We start from the raw sequence: 20,785 nt of genomic DNA on the forward strand, positions 1-20,785 counted from the left end.
ACCCCATACAAACGCTGGACACCAAGGCTGAGGTGAGCTTCTCTCGTTGGCAATACTTTGTGTCTTGTCACATATTGTTGTCAGGAAAAGTTAGCTCTTTCCGTGATTCCACTGGGACAGGACAACTGGAAGTTTCATGCTTTGAATTTTCCTTTACTTTGTCCCTGTCGCTTTCCTTGGCTGATTTTAATCTGTATCCTTTTGCTGTGATTAAATTATAACCATGGGTATAACAGCTTTTGGTGAGTTCTGTGAGTTTTTCTAGCAAAGTATTGATCCTGAGGGTGGTCTTGAGGATGTCCAGACTTTGTAAAGGGATCCTCTAAGAGCTCCCTATCAAGAAACTCTGTCTATGTTACTCTTTGCTAAATTCCCTCGGCCATTTCCAAACTGTACCAAAGTCTTGTTAAATGTACACCTTGGCTTTAGCTGTGCAATGAGCCTTCCCCAAGGGATTAAAGAAAGCAGCTTGGGGCAGATGGTAAATTAGGGGACAAGAGTTGGGCTGTGAGACAAAACACCCCTGCCAGATTCTCTCTCTTCACTGCCTTGGAAGATCGGGTGCTATTTTAACAAGGGAGCAGGTAAGTTTCCTCATAAACTCCCATATGTCCCAGTCCCTGGACAGGTGCTTTCAAATGCTCAGTTTAATCTAATTCATACAACGAGTCAGGACACGATCATTATCCCTATTTTATAAATGAACAAATCAATTTTGAGAGGGTTATTAGTCTAGCGTCACATAACAGAATCAGGAATTGATCTCAGCTTTTGTGTCAAGTTCAGGGCTCTTTCAGCTAACATCACCACAACTTTCCCACCATTTAAAACACCTACACACTTCATCAACTGTAATGTGCCTTGCTCTGTTCTTTGTAAGAGAAGACTTTTTCTGTGCAACAACTTTAAAGGGACATTAAATGCAGAATTACTCTTGGAATGGAACAAACCAAGGAGATCCAGAATTTCCAATGAAGATTTTATGTTCCCAACAATCAGTCCCTTGGGTCTCATTGAGACAAAAAGCAGAGATTTGTGACCATTGCAGTGACTGCGTGTTCTGGAATCAGAACAAACTACAGTAGTGAAGGTGGAACAGAGGACTCTTCCCTCAGGAGTACTCGGTGGTATTTTACTGAGTATTAATTCAAGTACTTGTTTGAGCTAAATTATTAATGTAATTTAGACTTTTAAAAAGCCTCCCTAATGATAAATAATTTCACCAATAAGTACATTGTAAATAAATGTATTGTGAATAAGTGTGTTACATAAATAATTTTACTGTAAGTGTGCAAAAATACATATCCTATTGATAATGACGGTGTAGAATGCAGATAACAGTTGAGAATTTGTACTTATTTTCCTGCTTAGACATTTGCATTTCTGTAGTAAGAAGGGATTTCAGAGGCCACAGGGACTGGTTCTTACATCTGGCTCAGATGATTGGACGTATATGGTGTTCATTGCAAGATCAGAGGGGCAGCAGTCAGAAGACCACGTGAGACCTAACTTTACCCCCTTCTCTCCATGAAATCTTGGACAAGAGAATTAACCTCTCTGTGCCTCCCAGCGTTTTTCTTCAATAAAACAATATTCATGGAAGGGCCCACCTAGTAGGGGGTGCCAGATTTAGCAAATAAAAACACAGGAAGGCCAGTTAAATTTAAATTTCAGAGAAACAACAAATAATTTTTAGTATAAGTATACCTCAAGCTCCATACATTTGGGATATGTTTACATTAAAAGTATTTGTTGCTTAGTTGAAATTCAAACTTAACTGGGTTTTATGGTGACCTTACCACCACATAAATACACATGAAAGGATTTGTTACGAACAAGGTACCTCATACATGTTAGTTACTATATCACCAAGCTCCACCTTGAAAATAAGGTGCACACGCTTGGAAATGGCACCATATACTCAGTGGGGTATCATGACAGTTCACCTGTGCTCCCGGAAATCCATCCCCTTTGCAGGAGGGTCACAAGATCAAAACTTTTCTCATCATAATACAACAACATTGTTTGTACTTTTTACTCTCTTTCTCAGGTATGTGATGGAGTTTTCCAGGAGCTAAACCAAGTGTGAGGTCACTACTGACTGAACACAGACACAAAATGAAAATCTTGCCGTCCTCCATTAAGGCTGACATTAAAGAGGTTTATACAAGTGTTAAATAGGGCCACTCTCCTCACTGCTTTTTTTTATCGTAGACATTTTTCATCAAATGCATCTTATGTTATCATGAAATGAGATTACTGTTATTAAAAATAAATTAATAAGTGACTGTTTAAAATGTTCTGTTTTAATTTGTAAGATGGTAAATATCAATAGATAGAATCCATATCAACAGAAGTTCTTCGGGGTCCACCTTTTAAAAATGTGTGAAAGGGTCCTGATTCCCAAATGCTTGAGAACCACTGACTTACTATACTCTCGTTGATATCGCCACCTCCTCACCTAAAAGGGAAAAGGGCCTCAAGTATGCCTCAAGAGCAAAGAGAAGCACAGATCCTGGTACTGAGCTGACTAGGTTCCAATCCCAGCTCTACCATTTAATAGGCTTTGAGACTTTGCACAAGTTACTGAACCTCATTATGATTCAGTTTCTTAACTGTAACATGGAGATGATGATGGTAATAATAGTACCTACTTGGTAGAGTACTTATGAGAATTAAGTTAATACATGTAGAGTTAGAAGGTAAGCTACAAGCAGGCAGAGATCCTTATCTCATTTTACCTGGCGCGTGGTAGAAACCCAATCAATGTTGGATAGATAAGGCACTTGGGACAGGTGTAAGTCTATCATTTTGTTTGTTCATGAATGCTGTCAATAGATCGCTTTGGCACAAACATAAATCTGTGACTATCTGAGGTGACTTAAAGATAAAGGCGCTTGTCCAGGGTGGGAGCTGGGGGAACTTGCCGAGCTCGTTGAGGTAGCCGCCGTGTTTCCAGTCCGCGGGCAGCGTACCCGTGCAGTCCACCACTGGGCCTCTCTTTCCAGGATTCACGTTTTTCAGATTCACAAACAGCTGATTGTTTTTGGACTGTTAAAAATATAAACAACACAAGATGTGAAAAGAGAATACAGTGTGGCACAGCACTGCCTCACTGATCTGGGGAAAGTAAGTCCATGGCAGGTATCAAGGACTGGTCCTGAAATGAGGCTGGGTGGGAGTGGGGCAGGGGGCACGGGGGGCGGGATGAGCGCTTCCCGCCTGGTGGGACCCAGCCGGCAGCAGGAGTGCATGTCCATTGGCCTCAACTGCTGCCTCTACTGCCTCAACTTCTTCCTTTTACATACTCTGTGCCAATTAGATCCTGTTTGGATTTACACACATGGAACTTTGAATTGAGAAAAACCAAAGTCTTGGTCTGAACTCTCCAATCAAACACTGTATTCTCTTGTATGAGTCACAAGCAACTCCAAGCAGCTTTCCTAGCTACAAACATGAGGATAAGATTATCTGCTTTGCCTCTCTCCCTGAATGTGAATGAGAACAAATGGAATGATGAATATGAAAGTCTCTGGAGAATGTGAAGTGCTATTTAACTATGAGGCGCTATAATTAAAATCCAGCTGCATTAACTTAATTGCAACCGAATTAATTAAATTAGCTTAGTTTTCTTCTAATGGAGAGCTGGACTAGACCATGGAGATTGGAAATATAATCCGGGTGCAAATGGGAGGGAGAAATGTTTGGGATTTCAGAGCAATGTGGGAGAGACCTGGGGTGAGCTGGGTGGTCTCCAGAAGCAGCTTGGGGTCTGACAGCCCTGGGTCTCCAACCTCTCTGTGCATAGATAAAATGGGGATAAGAATCACTCTTGATTCACAGAATTGGTGTGAAGAGTAAATGAATTTCTATTTGTAAAATGATTAGAAATGCTCAGCATATTGTTCCTATTTGATCATTGACCTACAAAACTGCAATTTCATGTGGTTCAACCTAAATAAATACATATTATTGTTGTTATTGTTTGTTATGAAAGTACAGGTGGCCAGGAAAGGGTACTAGCAGATAGGTTGTGGGGACAGTCTCAGAGAGCAGTTTCCAGGCTCTCCACCTCCTGTGGGGAGGTGCTGGCTTGGGTAGTGAATGACCATCAACTGTGATTGGTTAGCCATCAGCTGTAACCGGTTAGCCAATTGGCTACTGATGTAACTGCGGGGCTGTGCTGATTGATTGGTTGGTTGGCAGGCAGAGAAGTGAATGGCAGACTGAGGATCATGTGGCTACTACTGCGTGTGTCTCGCCGGGCGCCAGAGAGACTATAGTGGTATGACTCCCCTATCTATGGCTCTGTGGGTGTTCCTTTTTGGCCTCACCATGTCCTGCGTTCTTATGTGGGGAGCGGGACCAGAGGCCCCGCAGGCTGCCCCGCACAACACAGGTGGTCAGAAAAGACACACTTGGCAATTTTACCCAGGCTTGAGTCGGCTGTAGGTCTGCTGTGAGGCATTATTTTAAAACCTCATGCAATATTAGAAACATTTGTTTCCAAAGAGGTGCAATGGAAATAGTACAAATCGTAGAGACATGGAGACCTCGACTTACATCACTGCTGCCTCACTCACTAGCTGGGGAGCTATGTTTGGAAGTGACTTAAATTCCCCATTATTCAGTTTTTTTTGTCATTAAACTTGAGATCCTAATACACACAGGATTGTTTAGAGGAATAAATGATATGAAGTCCCTAGAATGGCATCTGGCAAACAGTAGCCCTAGATACCTTCTTGTTCCTTCCTCTTTCCCCTGCCCACCTTCAGCGGTGTGAGCCATTTCTTCTCACCTTTGCAATGGTCATCCTGTCCCGGTTGTTGACGTGAGGGGACGTGGCACACTGGGTAAGTGTGTGGTAACTGGGATTGGTGAAGTAATGGCTGTTAGCATTGCCACTATTGCTGTGAGGGAGGGTTTCTGCAAGAAGAGGAGGAAACGGTTAAGACTCCCGAAAAATCTGAGTGGAAAAAGGGGAAGCAAATGAACAAGAACAAATGTTTGGACTGCTTCCACATCACAAGCTGGGCAGAATACCCTCCTGCTCAGCACACTCAGCAAAGCTGCTAGAAGCAGCAGGAGTCTGCCTTCCTACCTGCCTCCCTGAAAAGTGTGAAAATATCCACAGGTAACTAACTGCTCTTTGCTTTGGGGCTTGTGCAAGCTGGGAAGGCATTTCTTTGAAGCTACTTTTGCTGTCACTTTCCTCTATTTTATACACTTGAGTTCTTGACACAGTATTATGCACTAGAAAGGTACTACTAAGTAAGTCAGTTACTTTATGTATTCCTCCAGAATCAGTGTGTTTATAAACATGTGACCCCCTTGAAATCCTTCAGTGATTGCCGAAAAATTAATAAATATTTTAAGTTTCCAAACACCTCAGTTTGAGTGGTTACTTCTTCTGATGATTGAGCGTGTCACTTAAAAAATTTACTTTTATGGGGACTTGTGCCAGAAAGGAAAATTCAAAGGAGTTTTCTTAAAGAACTGCCCTGGATCTTACTAAAAGCAAAACTGTTTCTTATGTAACTTGGTTGCTGTGAAGTTAATCATTCTCGTTGGCCAAGGGACAGGTTGAAAGGAACAATGGAAAGAACCCAAGGCCAGAGATCAAAGACCTGGTCCTCATCCCTAGTCAGCTCCATGACCTTGGTAAAGTTACAGCCACCTCTCCTCTCTCCTCCATGCCCCCCACATAATGACAAAAGCTTGGGACTGGGTGCCCAGGAAAGCTTCTTCCAGGTTGAAATTCCCAAAGTCTAAAGCAACCACATAATGAATCTAATTAAAAAACCCTCATAGAAGACAACAGTGATGATTTTACTACTGTTAACCTATAAAACACATCTCTAACAACATATCTCTTCCAAACAAAATTGCCTCAAGGCGAATTGACAGTAACAATGGACAGCACCACTAAACACCCAGTTTCGAAGCACCAGGATGAAACCTTACTTTGCAAGGACTGAAATGCCTCTCATGGCTCCAGTCTTACCTGAAATGGCGTAGTCTGCATTCATGACCCTCATAGCGGGGGTATAGGTCACTGCTGGCATGCTCGATTCCTTTCCCTTCTGCTTGTGTCTATAAATAATGAATAACGCCAGTAGAAAGAGGACAACCAGGACAAGAATGATGATGCCCGCAATGGCCCCGATCTGGTAGGAATCAGCAGGAAGAGCTGTACTGGTTCTGCTTAAGCTGTTCAGATTTCCAACTATTATAACACCAGCTAGAAAAGGGCGAAAAAGAGATATGAGGAAATATGACAAAGTACTTAATAAATGTTTGATCTCTAGTTATAAAAATCTCCCACTGTGCTAAGACCTGGATATTTTCAGTTCATGAAATGTTAATTTGGAAACTTTTGGAAACAAAACAGGAAGGGAAAACAAACATACCTCATTTTCGGATGGTGTTGGCTTGTCTGTGCCCAGAGAAAGGCTGCTCTAAGCCTCAAAAAAGAGACAGGAGTTCCGGAGCCCCAAGACACAACAGCAGGATTTGGAAGCTTCTCACATATTCCAGATTATGACTGACAATTACTTGGGAGTAATACTTCATCGGATTTTTATTGTGCTTTCCTATACAGTAGTAAGCATCTGAGGGACTCATTTGTAAATGTCTCAGCAGCCTAACTTAATTTTATGCCTACCCTTAGCATTTGTAACAGTAAAGCGATTTTCCTTCCAAGCAAGAATAACTCCAGTCCAAGGTCAGGATCTTCCTTATCCTGATATGAAAATACCTTTTACCTCAGGAGATAGTGTTTTATGCAGTTATATTCTATGACAGAAAGGTCTGTCCCAATAATACCTGACAACATCACCCTAAAATTTTACTCATTAGCATTCAAAATTCAGCTTTCCACAGTTCTTCCTCCCGTTTCATCAAGTAAGGACACTAAAGATACGGATTAAAGGGGGTCAAATATATAGTGATGGAAGGAGAACTGACTCTGGGTGGTGAACACATAATGCAATATATTGATGATGTATTACAGAATTGTACACGTGAAACCTATGTAGTTTTGTTGACCGTTGTCACCCCAATAAATTATAATTTAAAAAAAAAAGGAATGGATTAAGAGTTAAGAAACCTGGCAACAACAACAAAAAATTGATCCAGATATTCTGAACTTTCCCTTAAGCTCACAGGCTGCAGTTTCATCATCTGAAAGTAAGGAAACTGGCCTTCATGAAGGGGCTTCCAGCTCAAATGTCCCTATGACTTTATGATTCTTAATGCTAGACCTCCTGAGAAGACAGTCTGCCCTGAACCACAGAGCACCAAGGTCAGTGCAGTGTGGTTACAGTGCATACATGATAATGATGTGACCGTGGACTATAGCCTCCTATATTATGACAGTCAAACATAAATCATGAGCAGGTCAAAGTTATGAAGGAAAATGACATGAGTACCTACATAGCCTCCAGTGTGAGATGACTTCACCTACATCACTGTATGGATTTTCTAAAGCCTTTACACCCCAGATGCTTATCATGCTTATTACCGACCGAGGAGCCCAGCACACAGTAGGAACTCTCTGGAGACCATGCTTCAGAGCCACCAGAAGCATTTTCTCAAAGGCCCCGTTCACCGGGAATCAGAACTGCCCAGGTGCGTCCATGTATAGAACAAGAATTCCCAAGTGATTATGACACACACTCTAGCTAAAAACCATGGGCACAAGGGTCTTAACAAGTTAACTATATGCCTACCAAAGGACCCAATCATCCTACTCTTAGAAATGTACTTAACAGAAACGAAAGCATATGTGCATACAAAGACTTGGTACACTATTGTTCACAGCAGCTTTATCTGTAATAACCAAAAACTGGAAACAATCCAAATGCCCATCAACAGGTGAGTGGGCAGACAAATTATGGTGTATCCATGCAATGGAATCTACCCAGCAATAAAAGGACTGAACGACTGACACACACTACAACATGGTTTAATTTCTCAATAATTACGTGGAGTAAACAAAATCAAAAAAGTATACAGTATAATTCAATTTCTGTGAAATTCTGAAAAATGCACTAATTTATAGTGAGGGAATGTCCTGGGATCTAGGGGGTAGTGGTGGCAGGGAGGGACATGGGGAAACTTTTGAGAGCGATGGATATATTCATTATCTTCATTGTGGTGATGATTTCATGGATATATACATATGTCAGATATTATCAGATCATATACTTTGTGTTGCTGCGGGACAGCAACAATAAGACATGCATCTGACAGCTAAATAAATGACCAGTGATACCTTGCAGAGTGATGAGGATTAGATCAGATAACACAGGTGAAAATATTTAATGTTGGGTGGTAGTGGAGGTTATACAATACGAGGCAGTAGTTATTACTTCCTAGTATCCTTACCTTGATCACATCGTGCCCCTTTCCATCCTGGGCTGCAGTAACAGGTCCCAGTGATGTGGTCACAGGTGGAGTTGTTCAGGCAATCACATATCTGGCGACAGCCATAGCCATATGTTCCTGCAGGGCACTCTGAGAAGGAAATGAAAATGCAATATAGCTCTCCAGCCTTGGGAATCTGGGGCAAGGCTGTCTCTTATTGGATGATCCTGTTGTCTGGAGGCCAGCCCTTTCAGGGAATCCCTATTGGCCAGACTTGTACCAACCAGGATGCTCCGGAGCTGGCCAGCATTCCCTGACTCATAGTGGGATGCACATGCCAGGTGATACAGGGCTGGAGACTGAGCCCCTCATTACAGCTCCTGACACTTTCAGCTTCTATGTACCCACTTCCCAGATGGGTGTGTAGAAGAGTCTGTGACGTCCCAAAGGAACTGATGAGGATCATCGCTGGGGCAATTTGAGATGATTGCACCAGGCCAAACTGTGAGATGGAAGGGGACCCGACCAAAAAGTATAAACTAGAAATGCTTCCTTGAGAACAAGTGTATTTTTATGTAGGTTCAGGGACCCTCTCACATTCTGACTTGGATTAGCTGGAAGTAGGGGAAGAGGGAGGGGGCAAGTTTTGTCAATTTTCTAGGTAAGAACTTCACTTACCACAGAATGGCTCAAAGTTTGGATTTGCAGGTGGAAGGCTGAGAGACTGAAATAGTGGGGTTTTTATGATGTAGTCTTACTAAATTTGGGCATGAATTTCAAAGAATAGCATAGGCACGTTACATCTAAAAATCATGACAAAACAGTGATTGATGTTTTTGGTAAAGTGAGCAGCAGGGGGCAATGTGCTATTATTATCAGATTTCTCTGTCCAACAGAGGCTTTCTGCTTACAAATGAGCACTGGGAGAAGTCTCCAAACATAGGGACATTTTAATTTGATGTTCAGAGTAATCATGGAAGCACTTAAGAGGCTTTTATTTAATAAGACCATAACCAGTCTGCCATTCAAGGGAAAGTCAGTTAGGAGGCTATTCTGGTTTCTCTGCATATATGTATGTTCACACATGTTTAGACATTTGTATACACACACAAAATACTTATATACACAAAGGAGTGTGTAGGCAACTGTGTGACAGTAGCCGTTTCATGATTAAATGAACTAATGGAGCAAAACTGAAATTGGGCCTTCTCTGTCTAGGCTGCTTCTTGGATGTCACTTGCTATATTTGCTAAGCAGGAGGATATGCAAAGGTATTCTAGGGTTTAGCACATAAGATTGAGACAACCACGCTGTCTGGTGGTGCTGCGAGGTGCTGGAGGGGTTCAGGGAGACTGATGCTTTATTGCCAACATCCTGCTATGCTGATCAATCTTTCCAGGCCACACTGTTCCTACAGCCGCGTAACTCCCAAGAATGGACATTTTGGTGGCAGGGAAATCTCCTATACCTTTTTCTGCCATTATGATCAGACAGTGAGCCCCATAAGCTATAAGCCCTTATTTATTCCTCTTGAACACCAAAAGTCACAGAGGAAAAGAACAATAAACTAATTTGAAATACTCAGTCTAAAACTAAATGTTCTCCTAACTCTGTAAGCTGAAGCATAGCTGGTGAGGCGGAAATGGATAAACCAAGGATGGGTAATTCCAACAGAGCGTATTCTCCCACGATGGGATTTTTACAACAGAATTTTAAGGCAATATATTGTCTTGAAGGTTGTGAAGATTAAGAAGAGAAGTTTTTAGCAGAAACAGTATAAAAGTACTTTCTAGAGAAAGTTGGCAAAGGATGGCAGTGTCTTCATGGACTTGTTCACTCACCCATAGTGAGGCTAGCCCTGGGCTTCCAGCCTCTCTGACTCCTGCACACTTAGCCTGGCCCCACCCAATGCAGTCTCCTTCCGTGTGAGACCCAGGCTCTGCCTTTGCCATGAAGAAAGCTTGACTGGCTCTTTTAAAGCTCTGAGCAGCCATGTTCCAAAAGTAAGGAAGGGAAGAGGGAGCCAGGATGAACAGATGGAAAACTTGAATTCTGTCTTCAGTCATACGGTCATGCCCCCTCCACCCAGAGCACTGAGTAGTTACTCAGAAGAAAAATTTTGAGAGAAAAGGCAGCCAGCAAGGATCCCAAGGCGGCCAGGTCTTTGGGAGGGGAAGTCAACCGCGCTGGTGACCAGCTATCAGCTGAAACAACTTCAAAGTTGTGAGTTCTGCCTTACTACTCTCAATTATCTAGGAAAGCTGATTCTAGAGAAGAAGAAAAAAAGAAAGACCGTCTAGGAACGTCATACTGTCATACTCACTCTGCTCACAGTGCTTCCCCATGAACCCAGTGCGGCAGGTACACTGCCCAGAGATGTGGTCGCAGTCAGCTCCGTTTTGACACTGGCATATCAACGCACAGTCCTTTCCATAAAACCCCAGAGGACATCCTGTGCAAGAAGGGACAGCAGGAGTCAAGAGGCTGCTGAGGAGAAACACAGCTCTTTCCTCTAGCATGGCTGTGTTTAAACCTTGAGCTAAGAGAGAGTGAATAAAGACAATACTGTGTGTCTCAGCTTGTCACAAAGCCTTCTTTGAAGTCTCAAGATGGGGCGCCTGCCAGGAGGTTGTAACTCACAAGCAGGAGGCAGAACGCTCCCATACCTGGCAGTTTAACCATCCTGGGTTCCCTGGAGACAACACTAGTGTCTCCTAATAAGGCCTCTCCCCACCCTGCAAAAGTCTGGGGCATTTCCTTTCATTCTTTTACACTACTACTTGAATCCTGGACTCAGATTACGTGGACTGAAATGAGTACTTTATATTATAAAATTACATGTATGCTTTTACTTACAGTACAGACCGTTTCCAACTCTGATACTAGTCCTGTCTACCGTATCTATAACTAACTCAGATAATATTATTTCCTTCACCGAGATGTGGGGTAGAATGCTGAACTTCAAAAATCCCTGCACTTCACAGGTACTTTGTGAAAAAGCAATAAGCCTCACACTGCTGCACAATTTTAAAGACTCAGAGCAGAAGCGCTCTTGTGCTGAGGACTTGCACAAGCCCTAGTGACTCTCACGGGCCAGCAGCTGCCCTCAAGAGTGTTTCGGGGCCCTCTGGAATAAAGAAAGCTTCAATGCGGGCTAGCACAATGGCTGTTTCCAAGTATCCCATGTCCCTTTTATTTGCCCTTTTTCTTATAGGGAGGTTTTAATGAAAGCTCAACTTTCAGGAAACAGAGGCAGACACAGAGGTCAGAACACCACAATCACCACTGCCATAAGTAGGTACTTATTTAGCACCTAATCTGTGCCCGATCCTTCTCACTCATCCTCTCACTGAATCTTTGCAAGGGTGGATATTACCCCCCTACATGGAAACCGAGACTGGAAGACCCCAAGTCACACAGCCAGCAAATGGCAGGATGGTGGGGCCATGATCCAAATGCAGGGAGTCTTCCCCCCCACACCATGTTCTTCCCACTGTGCTGTGCTACTCCCACTTACAAAGCTCCTCTGTTTGAAATGGGTGCTAATTCTGGAATTACAAGCAATAACTTACAAGTACTTTTCTCTAAGGAGCTCAAAAACCTTTATATGAATATATACAAGCTCGGTAAAATATGCTTGGGACAATCTCTCTCCTTGCCAATTCTTCTTTTCAAATCATGGCTCAAGGTCTATACCCCTTCTAGAACATTCCAAAAGACTTGTTCAGCCTATTCTCTAATTATGTTCTCTAATTAGTATTAAACAAGAATTGCCAAATTTCAGACCCATCTTTCTTTCACAGCTCATTATTGTGATTTAAAATTATATATTATTATTAATGAGAACCATAATACATGCTTTCCTGTCTTATCTCCTTTACTCAGTTGAAGGCAAGAGGGTACAGAACAGTCTTTTTTCCCCCAACGGTGCCAGCTGTGGAGTATTCTGTATAACCTCTGATGCTAAACACCTCACAGAAGAAGAAATAGTTAGGACACGATGAGATATAAAAGGGAAAAAAGAGCTAGTGATTCTTAATGCATGAGGTATCACCACCTGGAACGTTATTAGAAATGTGAATTCTAAGGTCCCATTCCAGCCCTACTGAATCAGACTCTCCAGGAGTGTGGCCAGCAGTCTGTCTCCTGAGCCATCGGGGTGATTCTGAAGCTGGCTCAAGTTTGAGAACCACTGAACTCATTCTTCTCCAAGAGCATACGTGAAGTAAGGCAGTGAGGCTTGTCACCTTCACTTCCACTTTCTGATCACTGTCCCTTATCCTAACCTTTGTGCTATTAGAATACACCATAGGGAGCTTGCTTCATACCAACAGGGTCTGGTTAAAGAAGAGGGGAGAAACAAAGCATCATGGGTAGCACTGCTCCACCTCACTGTCCTGATATGACACAGATACCGGAAAACTTGGGACATGGCAGCTCTTCCCCATTTAGAGAATTTAGATGTCTAGAGGTCATGGCGTAGGTGAAACACTCCAATGCCAGAAATGCCTGGTGCGTTCAGCCCGTGCATGCTAAGGGTGAGGCTTCGTGCTGCCTGGGGTGGCTCCCTGGGGAGGGGGGTGGGCTCATCAGGCTGGCCGCTTACTCTGTGTGCAGTAGAGGCCCGTCCAGCCAGGAGTGCATTTACATTCCCCGTCGTAGGCGCTGCAAAAGGCCCCATTGTGGCAGTTGCATGTGTGGATGCAGTTCGGGCCCCAGTGGGCGGGTGGACAAGCTGAAACGGCAACACACATGGCGGGCGCTGTTAGAGCTCAGAGGCCAGCCCCTGGCAGAGCCAATTCCACCCACCCCTCCCCATCTCCTTGCATGTCAGAGGTCAGCAGTGAGCATCGGGACTGAGAAAGCGCACTGCTCCAGTCTGACCGAAACCCAGACGGCAATGCGGACCGGGACAGCCGCCATTGTTGTTGATGCGCACATCCGTTCACAGATGGCAGAGTGGAAATCATCTCAATTTTACAGGTTTAGTTATTTAAGAAATGCACATTCAGTTCTCTGTGCCCAGGACTGTTCAGGGAATAGGAGAGAGCAGACAATGAGACAAAGTCCACACTACCTTCTGGAAGCTTCTATTTTAGTAGAGGAGGCTGGCATACCAACCAGCCAACCCAAAAACCAATGGTAGTAAGTACTATGAAAAATAAAAACACCCCAAAAAGCTGGCCAAAGGGAACAAGAACGACGAAGCTGCTCCCTTAAGGAAGGCCTCTCCGAGGAGAGGATGTTTGAGCAGAAGTCAGATAGAAAAAATTATGTGACTTGAGAGAGGTTAAGTGACCCAAGGTCATGCAATTCATTTCTTTGATCTCTAAAACTGACCCTTGTTACCCCATTCCAGGGTTGTCACCAGAGGCTTGTTTTAAATGTTAAGGTTCCCAGTTGTATGTAAGCATTAGTTTACTTATAAAAATTCTTAATTAGAAAAAGCAGAAAATAATAAAACTAAATCTTAATTTATCTTAGATCCCATCTAAGATTTTTTTAAAATCTTAGATTTGAAAAAACTAAACTAAATCTTAGTGGTCACTGCCTATTGAAGGGTCACTGCCTATTGAAGGGCCATCTGAACCTCGGATAAAGTATCCGTGTAATAGTAATGTAAGGATATGTGGTTACCCAGTATGGACTACGGCCCAATGAAGACGATAAATACATCTGAGGTAATTTTAAAAATGGAAAAAAAAAAGTCTCCCATCATGGTGTAACCATTTTTTTCCCGAGAACAGGGAGAAAATAATAGCTGGCACTTGAGGTCTGGAATGAATCTTAGAACAGACTTTCTGAGTATGTGACCCCCATTTTACAGATTCACATTGAAAAGTGAATAAGCAAGAGTGCTATTTATTTAGGTTCTTTCCAAGTCATTGCTGAGATTTAAATATAGGACCACTGCATTGAGCTCTTAATGGGGAAAGAAAGCCATTTAAAAATTAAAATAATGTATCTTATAATTATTCATATATGTTTTCTTCTTGATTATATAACCACTCATACCTCAATCCTAAAGAATGTGAAAAGAAACAAATAAAAATGGTTGATCAGTTATTCTCAAATGAGACTTACGCTGAGAGCAGTCACTGCCGATCCATCCCGGGTAACACTGACAAGATCTGTCAATAGGGTTACAGGTTCCGTTGTTGGTACAGGTACAAATTCCTGCACAGTTTTTCCCAAATCTGCCACTGGGACACACTGTGAATAAGTTATAGGTCAGTAATTCACAATTACTGTCTCATCTCACAGAGCCCTAGACTCCTGGGACAGGAAATGACTTCAAAGGTCATCAACCCAGTCGCCTATTTAGTACGTAGCTGCCGCCACTCGACAGCATCCTTCATCCTGAATGGGCTCATTTGTGCAAACACATGAAGTCAAACACTTTCATTAACGCATCACAAGCAGGAGACATCATCACATTTCTGATTTTATAACTTCTTGCTCAGGGAGTCAAAATCCTTCCTCATATTGATTTTTCATGAGAGGCTGTTTCCAATTAAAACTGAAGAGGATCCCCGCTCAGAGAATAAAGCTGGAGTGGCAAGCCAGCTTTTTCAAAGCTCAAAGTCATATTTACAGAAGCTGCAAACACAGCGTACCCGAGGCATGAATAGCTGATAGCTGAAGACCTGTCCTTGGGAAGCCTGAGGACAGACTGCATGGGGCTTGCTCATCAACACCTCTTTCTCCAAAAGGCCTGTGTGCCTTACCTTCATTGCAGAGGGCACCTGTGAAGCCGGGCAAGCAGTCACACAGGCCCGTGATGTGGTGGCAGGGTCCGCTGCTATGCACACACTGCGGGCATGTCTGGCTGCAGCGATGCCCATAAAAACCAGGGGAGCAGACTGAAAACAGAATGGAAATGACGGTTATCTTTTCTGAGATGTGTTTCCTTCATAATCCACATTGAGATCTAGTTCAAGTTTGGGGTAAAAAAAAAATTTTTATATATACAATGATACTGAGAACCTTCCCAGTATAAAACAATCACCACCGAAGGAACAAGGATATTTTTTAATAATGAAAAGAAGTCACTAAATTATGAATTGTTTGAGGGTAGGCAAAGGACTTAGTCCTCTTTATTTTCCCATTTATAGCCCCAATTAGCTTGAGGTTTGAACAGGGGCTTGAAGAACTTTTGCTGAACAAATAAATGAAGGAAGGAAATAAAACACTAAATTCTAACAAGGCCCAAATAAATACTCTCAAGCCAGGTGTTGATCTTTTATTCTTTAAGAGTCTTTACTGGCAATAAATAGATCTACAGTCAGAATTAAAAGATTGTTCCCCTCAACATGGTCCAGGTTAGTGATTGTGACTGAAAAGTGAATAAGAAAAATGCTAAATAAGTAGGTTCTTCCCAAGACATTATTTGGATTTAAATATAAGATGACTACATAGAGCTCGTAATGAAAAAAAAGTAATTAGAATTAGAATAATGTGCCTTATACTTAGTTATAGTATATTCCTTTCTTGATTACATTTACGGAAAGATTTAGTAAAATCTCATGGATCATTTCCTATCTTAAAAATTCTACTGATCAATGTCAACATCGCCCACTTTTAACTCTGCAATTCTATTTTCCCCATAGCACTGACTTTAAGACTATAAGTAGGATGCTTGATTTGCCGCAAGGTTTGGCTGATGTTGACTTCTAGTAATTGAAGTAAGGCCAATGCCAAAATTGCTGAATAAAATATTTACAGGTCAGTGGATTTCTGGAACACCATTTGCAAGATTTAAGGCAGGATCAAGACACACATCCTGGTGATGATGACAATGAGACAATGAAACCCCAAAATGGCTAAAGCCCCATCTGTTAAGTTAGTCCTGAAGGTTGGAAGGAAAAAAGCTCTTGGGGAAGTGCTGTTGAGGACAGCTCTGCAAAAGGACAATGGGATCTATGACACTCTCCTCTGCCCTTGACCGCAACAGAGCATCACTATGAACTGAGAGGTGGGACAGAGATAATAATTCTGTACACGGTGCCCTGAGAAGAAAAGATAGAAACTGCTGCCTAAGGAAGCACTTACTTCTCTGACAAGTGGTACCTCGGAACCCTGGTGCACACTCACAGATGCCATCGTCAGGGGAGCACGAAGCCCCGTTTTTGCAGTAGCAGGGCAGGGAGCAGTTGGGGCCCCAGCGTCCCTCAGCACACACGCTGTCACAGTGGATACCTGGAACAGTGCACACATGCAAGGCTGAGTGACAGGCAGAGTGGGTGGGCACATCTGGGATGCTAAGTCAGAGACAGGACTAACTAAGGTCATGGTATCATGCTGAGTTATCCCAGGCAAGAATGAACGGATGTGGTGCAAGGTTTAAAATACATATATACACATCAATACACCATCATATGTTGTGTGATCATGTATCATAACACTAAAATCATCCTAGGACCATTGTCAATAGTTATAAAAAAGAAGGCATAAAATACTTTTGTTATACCGATTTTCTTCTTCAGGAGGAGGGAGCAAAGGGGAAGCCCAAGAGCTCCATTAAAGGCAAAATTTATCAAAAATATTGTTATCATTTAGCTTTTAGCGACTTCATCCCTCCTCCCATTCTTTATTTTTACAGAGAAATGGACAAAGTGTAAAAAGATAAGGAGAAATAAAAGGTGGTTAAATTGTTTTACATAAAGAAAACCTCCCCTTTGGAGCAAACGAATAAACACAATCTTAAAATAATCTTAAAATACATTGTGCAGCACAGAAATATACACTAATTTGTGCCACCAAATTCCTCTTTAAAAATTTAATCTGACATTGGGTAGCTATAGGTGAACTATCACAATAATGTTATTTATAGCTGTTGTCTGAGCTATTGATCATTATGAAGCTATATATAGTGTTTAACTCTCACTCTGGAAATAGAGAAACTTTAGAGTCAGTCATGAAAGAACAAAATGCCTGAAAGAAACATAAAGAGAAGCCCAAGGTGCAAAAATAAAAATAAAAACCAAGTTTTATTTGAAGTAAATGAAAGTTTTTTGTAAATTTGTACTTGACACACAACAGAGACCTCTTTCCTGAAAGTCCGAATTCTTCACAATCCAAAGAAATGCTCTTTGCATTGAGAGGTAATAAGAATGAGTTATAATTAGTAGTGAACGGGCGACTGCTGATTAGACCAAGTGAAAACATGGTAAGAACAAGCATACACACACACACACTCTCTCTCTCTCTCTCTCTCTCTCTCTCTCTCTCTCTCTCTCTCTCTCTCTCAAGGATTCTAGAACACTAACACCACCCAGTACCAAGGAAGCTGAGAAGGCAATGTTTGTATTACAGTTTTTGCTTCTACATTGATTAGGAGAAAAGTTACCATGGCCCGAACCTTAAATCAGAAGCAGCCCCAACTATAATGCGCACACTGCTAATTGGTGCACAGCAATTCCTACTGGACCATTAACTCTACTTCTGACTGTTCTGCCTTTTTCCGTCACATGGTAAAGGCTGTCAAGTAGGCATGAAAGCACACAGACCTTACTGTGTATAGCTGGAACCAACAATAGACTGTTATGTTAACTTGGACTGCAGGCCGAAGAAAGGAGATCAGACCTCTTATAAGCTCATTGGGCTTTAAGAGCTCCCCATAGAATAAAATATGGAATCTTGGCCCACTATGATATTTCTTTCCTTGAATTCATAAATATATAATCTTTTTTTTTCCCCAAATCTCTTTTGAAAAGCTGGGATGGAATTGCAAACTCTATGTTCCCCAAATGTGATTCACCAGCAGTAGAATCTTACGTGGTGTTTTGACTCACACCTATACTGCATAGAAGCATCAACTGTATGGAGGAGTAAACCACGTTGAAAGGAGGCTGCACACCTAAACTTTGCTTTGTGAATTTGAAGGAAATACCAACAAAGGTAACCTGCTACAGGCTTCAGTCTATTCAAATTCAGGTCCTGAGCTCTGCCAGTGAGCCAGGACTGCTGTTTAACAGCAGCTGAAAAGGGGACACCTGCTTCGTAGAGATTCCCACATCCTGGTCATTTTAGTCTAGAGCCACCCACACAAATCCCAGTTAGAGTTTTGGATTAGTAGAAGGTGAATGATTACTTTGTTAATCTCAAAACCATCCTGAATATTATTCCTGGTTTTTTGGCACTTCTTTTGTGCGTGTGTGTGTGGGGTGGGGGGTAGGAGCTTTGGGAAGGGGGAGATGTAGCAATTTATGGTGATTTAGTTTATCAGCTACTTGCCAAGTCTCTCCTTCACATTACACTTAATCAACGCAGTTAAGATGGAATGAAGTACACCATTCCATCAGGTCAAAAAGTATATGCTGCTTTTTTCCATTAGAGATTATCATGATTTATATATAACTTAGCACATTCTCTATCAGAGCATGTTAAGAAAAATGACTCCAGGGCAGATTGACAAACCTGAATAAGTGATCCTTTATTTCACATCTGATTCCTCTTCCCTAATAGGTTTGTTCAGCTGGTTCGCATAACCATCAATCATGATCAACTTTATCGAGGTAATTTTCATATAAGCAACAAGGCAGAAGCTATAGCAAGGAGATCCATTGCAAAGATAAGCTTGTTTCACATGATTTACCCATCATTTCATTTCTAGACAATCACAGAAAATTCTAGAGATCATCTATCAAATCTTCTGTCTCCATTCATATGCATATTTCAACAGAACCAAGCTTAGTTTCAAATAACTTTTATTATACAATTGCAATGATGTCTTTCCTTGGAAAGTAAATTATAACAATTCTATTACCAACGCCCCCTAAATATCGAATCCTTTTCCTTTTCCTCTATCATCAGTATAAATGAGTCATAGTTTGCAGATATTAATGTCTAATCTATTTGAAGACAAATACAAAGTATGTCTCAGCCAGGGAGCAATTCCAGGGAAAAGTGTGAAGCTGTCCGTTTTCTTCCTGAAGCATCATTTTCTCATATCACTACTCCTCCCCTTAAGGCCTCTGTGACCTCTTGTTATCTTTCCCTTTATCTTATAGTCGGGAAAGGATAAGATAAATCTATTATTGCTGAGGTGTTGCCTTCTCTAGAGAATATTAATATTTTCAGAGATACACATGTTAAGAGCCTAAGAAATAAATCTCTAATTGTAGAATTTCAGGCAATGAGACTCACAGAGGGGATACCGGGGTAAGTGCTTTTCTAGGTTACACTAGGTATATGGCTACGATGTGACCTCTATGGAAAGCAGTGAAACTTTTTCTCCAGGATAGGGAATTGTAAGTCTGCTTTAACCATTTTGTGTTTGTGTGTATGTGTGTGTATGTGTTTACGCCTGAATTTTATTATTTCCATTGATCTCATCCTACTCTTTGACAACTTTGCTGGAGTCCTATAAGACATCTTTTCATTTCCTTGTCTGTCAAAGACAGAAAAGATAATTCAATTGAATAAACATTCAACAGCTCTGGCAGCTGCTTGCTTGCTGATGAGAGGGTCTCTAAGAACATTCAAGTCTGGAGTGATAATGGCCCCAGAACAGGCACGCCCGTCTCTGTCTGGGGATCACTGTCAGGGGAGGAAGCAGTCTGTGAAAATGGAGGAGGGTTCCGAGGTAAAGGAAAGGTGGCTGCAAGCCTCAGAGGCCCAAGGAAGTAAGTGTCTTTTCCTTCAGTAATCACAAGTCGGGGACAGCTGGAATGGGGGCTGGGAAGAGCAAGGGAGGTGACGTAGAGGGGCATCTAGGAGTGGTCACGTCGATCAAAGCCAGAAATGCCCTACTGTGGAGTGTAAGGTTCCTCCTCCTGGTATTAACAGGGACCAAGTGAACGATGAAGTAGGAGATCTGCATAATTAAAGTTGGGGTTTATAGAAGGGCAGGAGATAGTTGGAAGATGATGAGCCTGGAAGAAAGAAGACCTGTCAGGAGGCAGTTTTGGGTTATCCATGCAAAAAATGACAAGGTCTTAAACTAAATCAGAGCCAGCTGCGATGCAGGGGAAGATGAGTTCCAGAGAAACACAGGAGAGAACACAGATAAAAGATCCACCCCTACCCCATAATTACCCAGGGTAATTACTGAATTCTGGCAGCTCCATGAAGGAGAGACGGTGCCTGGTTTTGTTCTCTACAGTGCCTAGCACGTGGAAAGTGTTAAACAGTTGTTGAATGAATCAATAAGCCCAGCCCTTCTTTCAACATGATATTCAGGATTATTTCCCAACAGGAGGGAGCAACCATATCATTCTTCCTTCCCTGAAGAAGTGACGACAGGGGCACTCAAAGCAGGAAGCCTGGCATATTTATATTTTGTACATCTGAAGGGGTGACCCTTCCTAGCTAAGAGGGTGGAAATGTCAGCCTTGCTCACTTTTGAGAAGATATACTTTCACGAGCCCAGGTCTGTGTTTTTCAATGCTAGCCCAGATTATGAAGCAATAGAAGG

General features: G+C 42.1%; 1 protein-coding gene across 3 annotated transcripts in view; it reads right to left on the bottom strand.

The window, feature by feature from the left end:
* Positions 1–20,785, bottom strand: part of MEGF10 (multiple EGF like domains 10) — a 155,296-nt gene that overhangs the window by 5,250 nt on the left and 129,261 nt on the right. For 2 of the 3 annotated variants that reach the window (XM_074328539.1, XM_074328540.1), the window contains exons 14-22: positions 16,420–16,566; positions 15,096–15,230; positions 14,452–14,580; positions 12,974–13,102; positions 10,691–10,819; positions 8,389–8,517; positions 6,005–6,241; positions 4,799–4,926; positions 2,928–3,051 (exon numbers count right to left, since the gene is read on the bottom strand). In XM_074328539.1, coding sequence (XP_074184640.1) covers positions 2,928–3,051; positions 4,799–4,926; positions 6,005–6,241; positions 8,389–8,517; positions 10,691–10,819; positions 12,974–13,102; positions 14,452–14,580; positions 15,096–15,230; positions 16,420–16,566 — 1,287 coding nt within the window. The remainder of the gene's footprint in view (positions 1–2,927; positions 3,052–4,798; positions 4,927–6,004; positions 6,242–8,388; positions 8,518–10,690; positions 10,820–12,973; positions 13,103–14,451; positions 14,581–15,095; positions 15,231–16,419; positions 16,567–20,785) is intronic. The other variant, XM_074328541.1, reaches the window with a different exon arrangement.

This window comes from Rhinolophus sinicus, linkage group LG03, assembly GCF_036562045.2.
Source record: "Rhinolophus sinicus isolate RSC01 linkage group LG03, ASM3656204v1, whole genome shotgun sequence".
NCBI classification, from domain to species: Eukaryota; Metazoa; Chordata; class Mammalia; order Chiroptera; family Rhinolophidae; genus Rhinolophus; species Rhinolophus sinicus.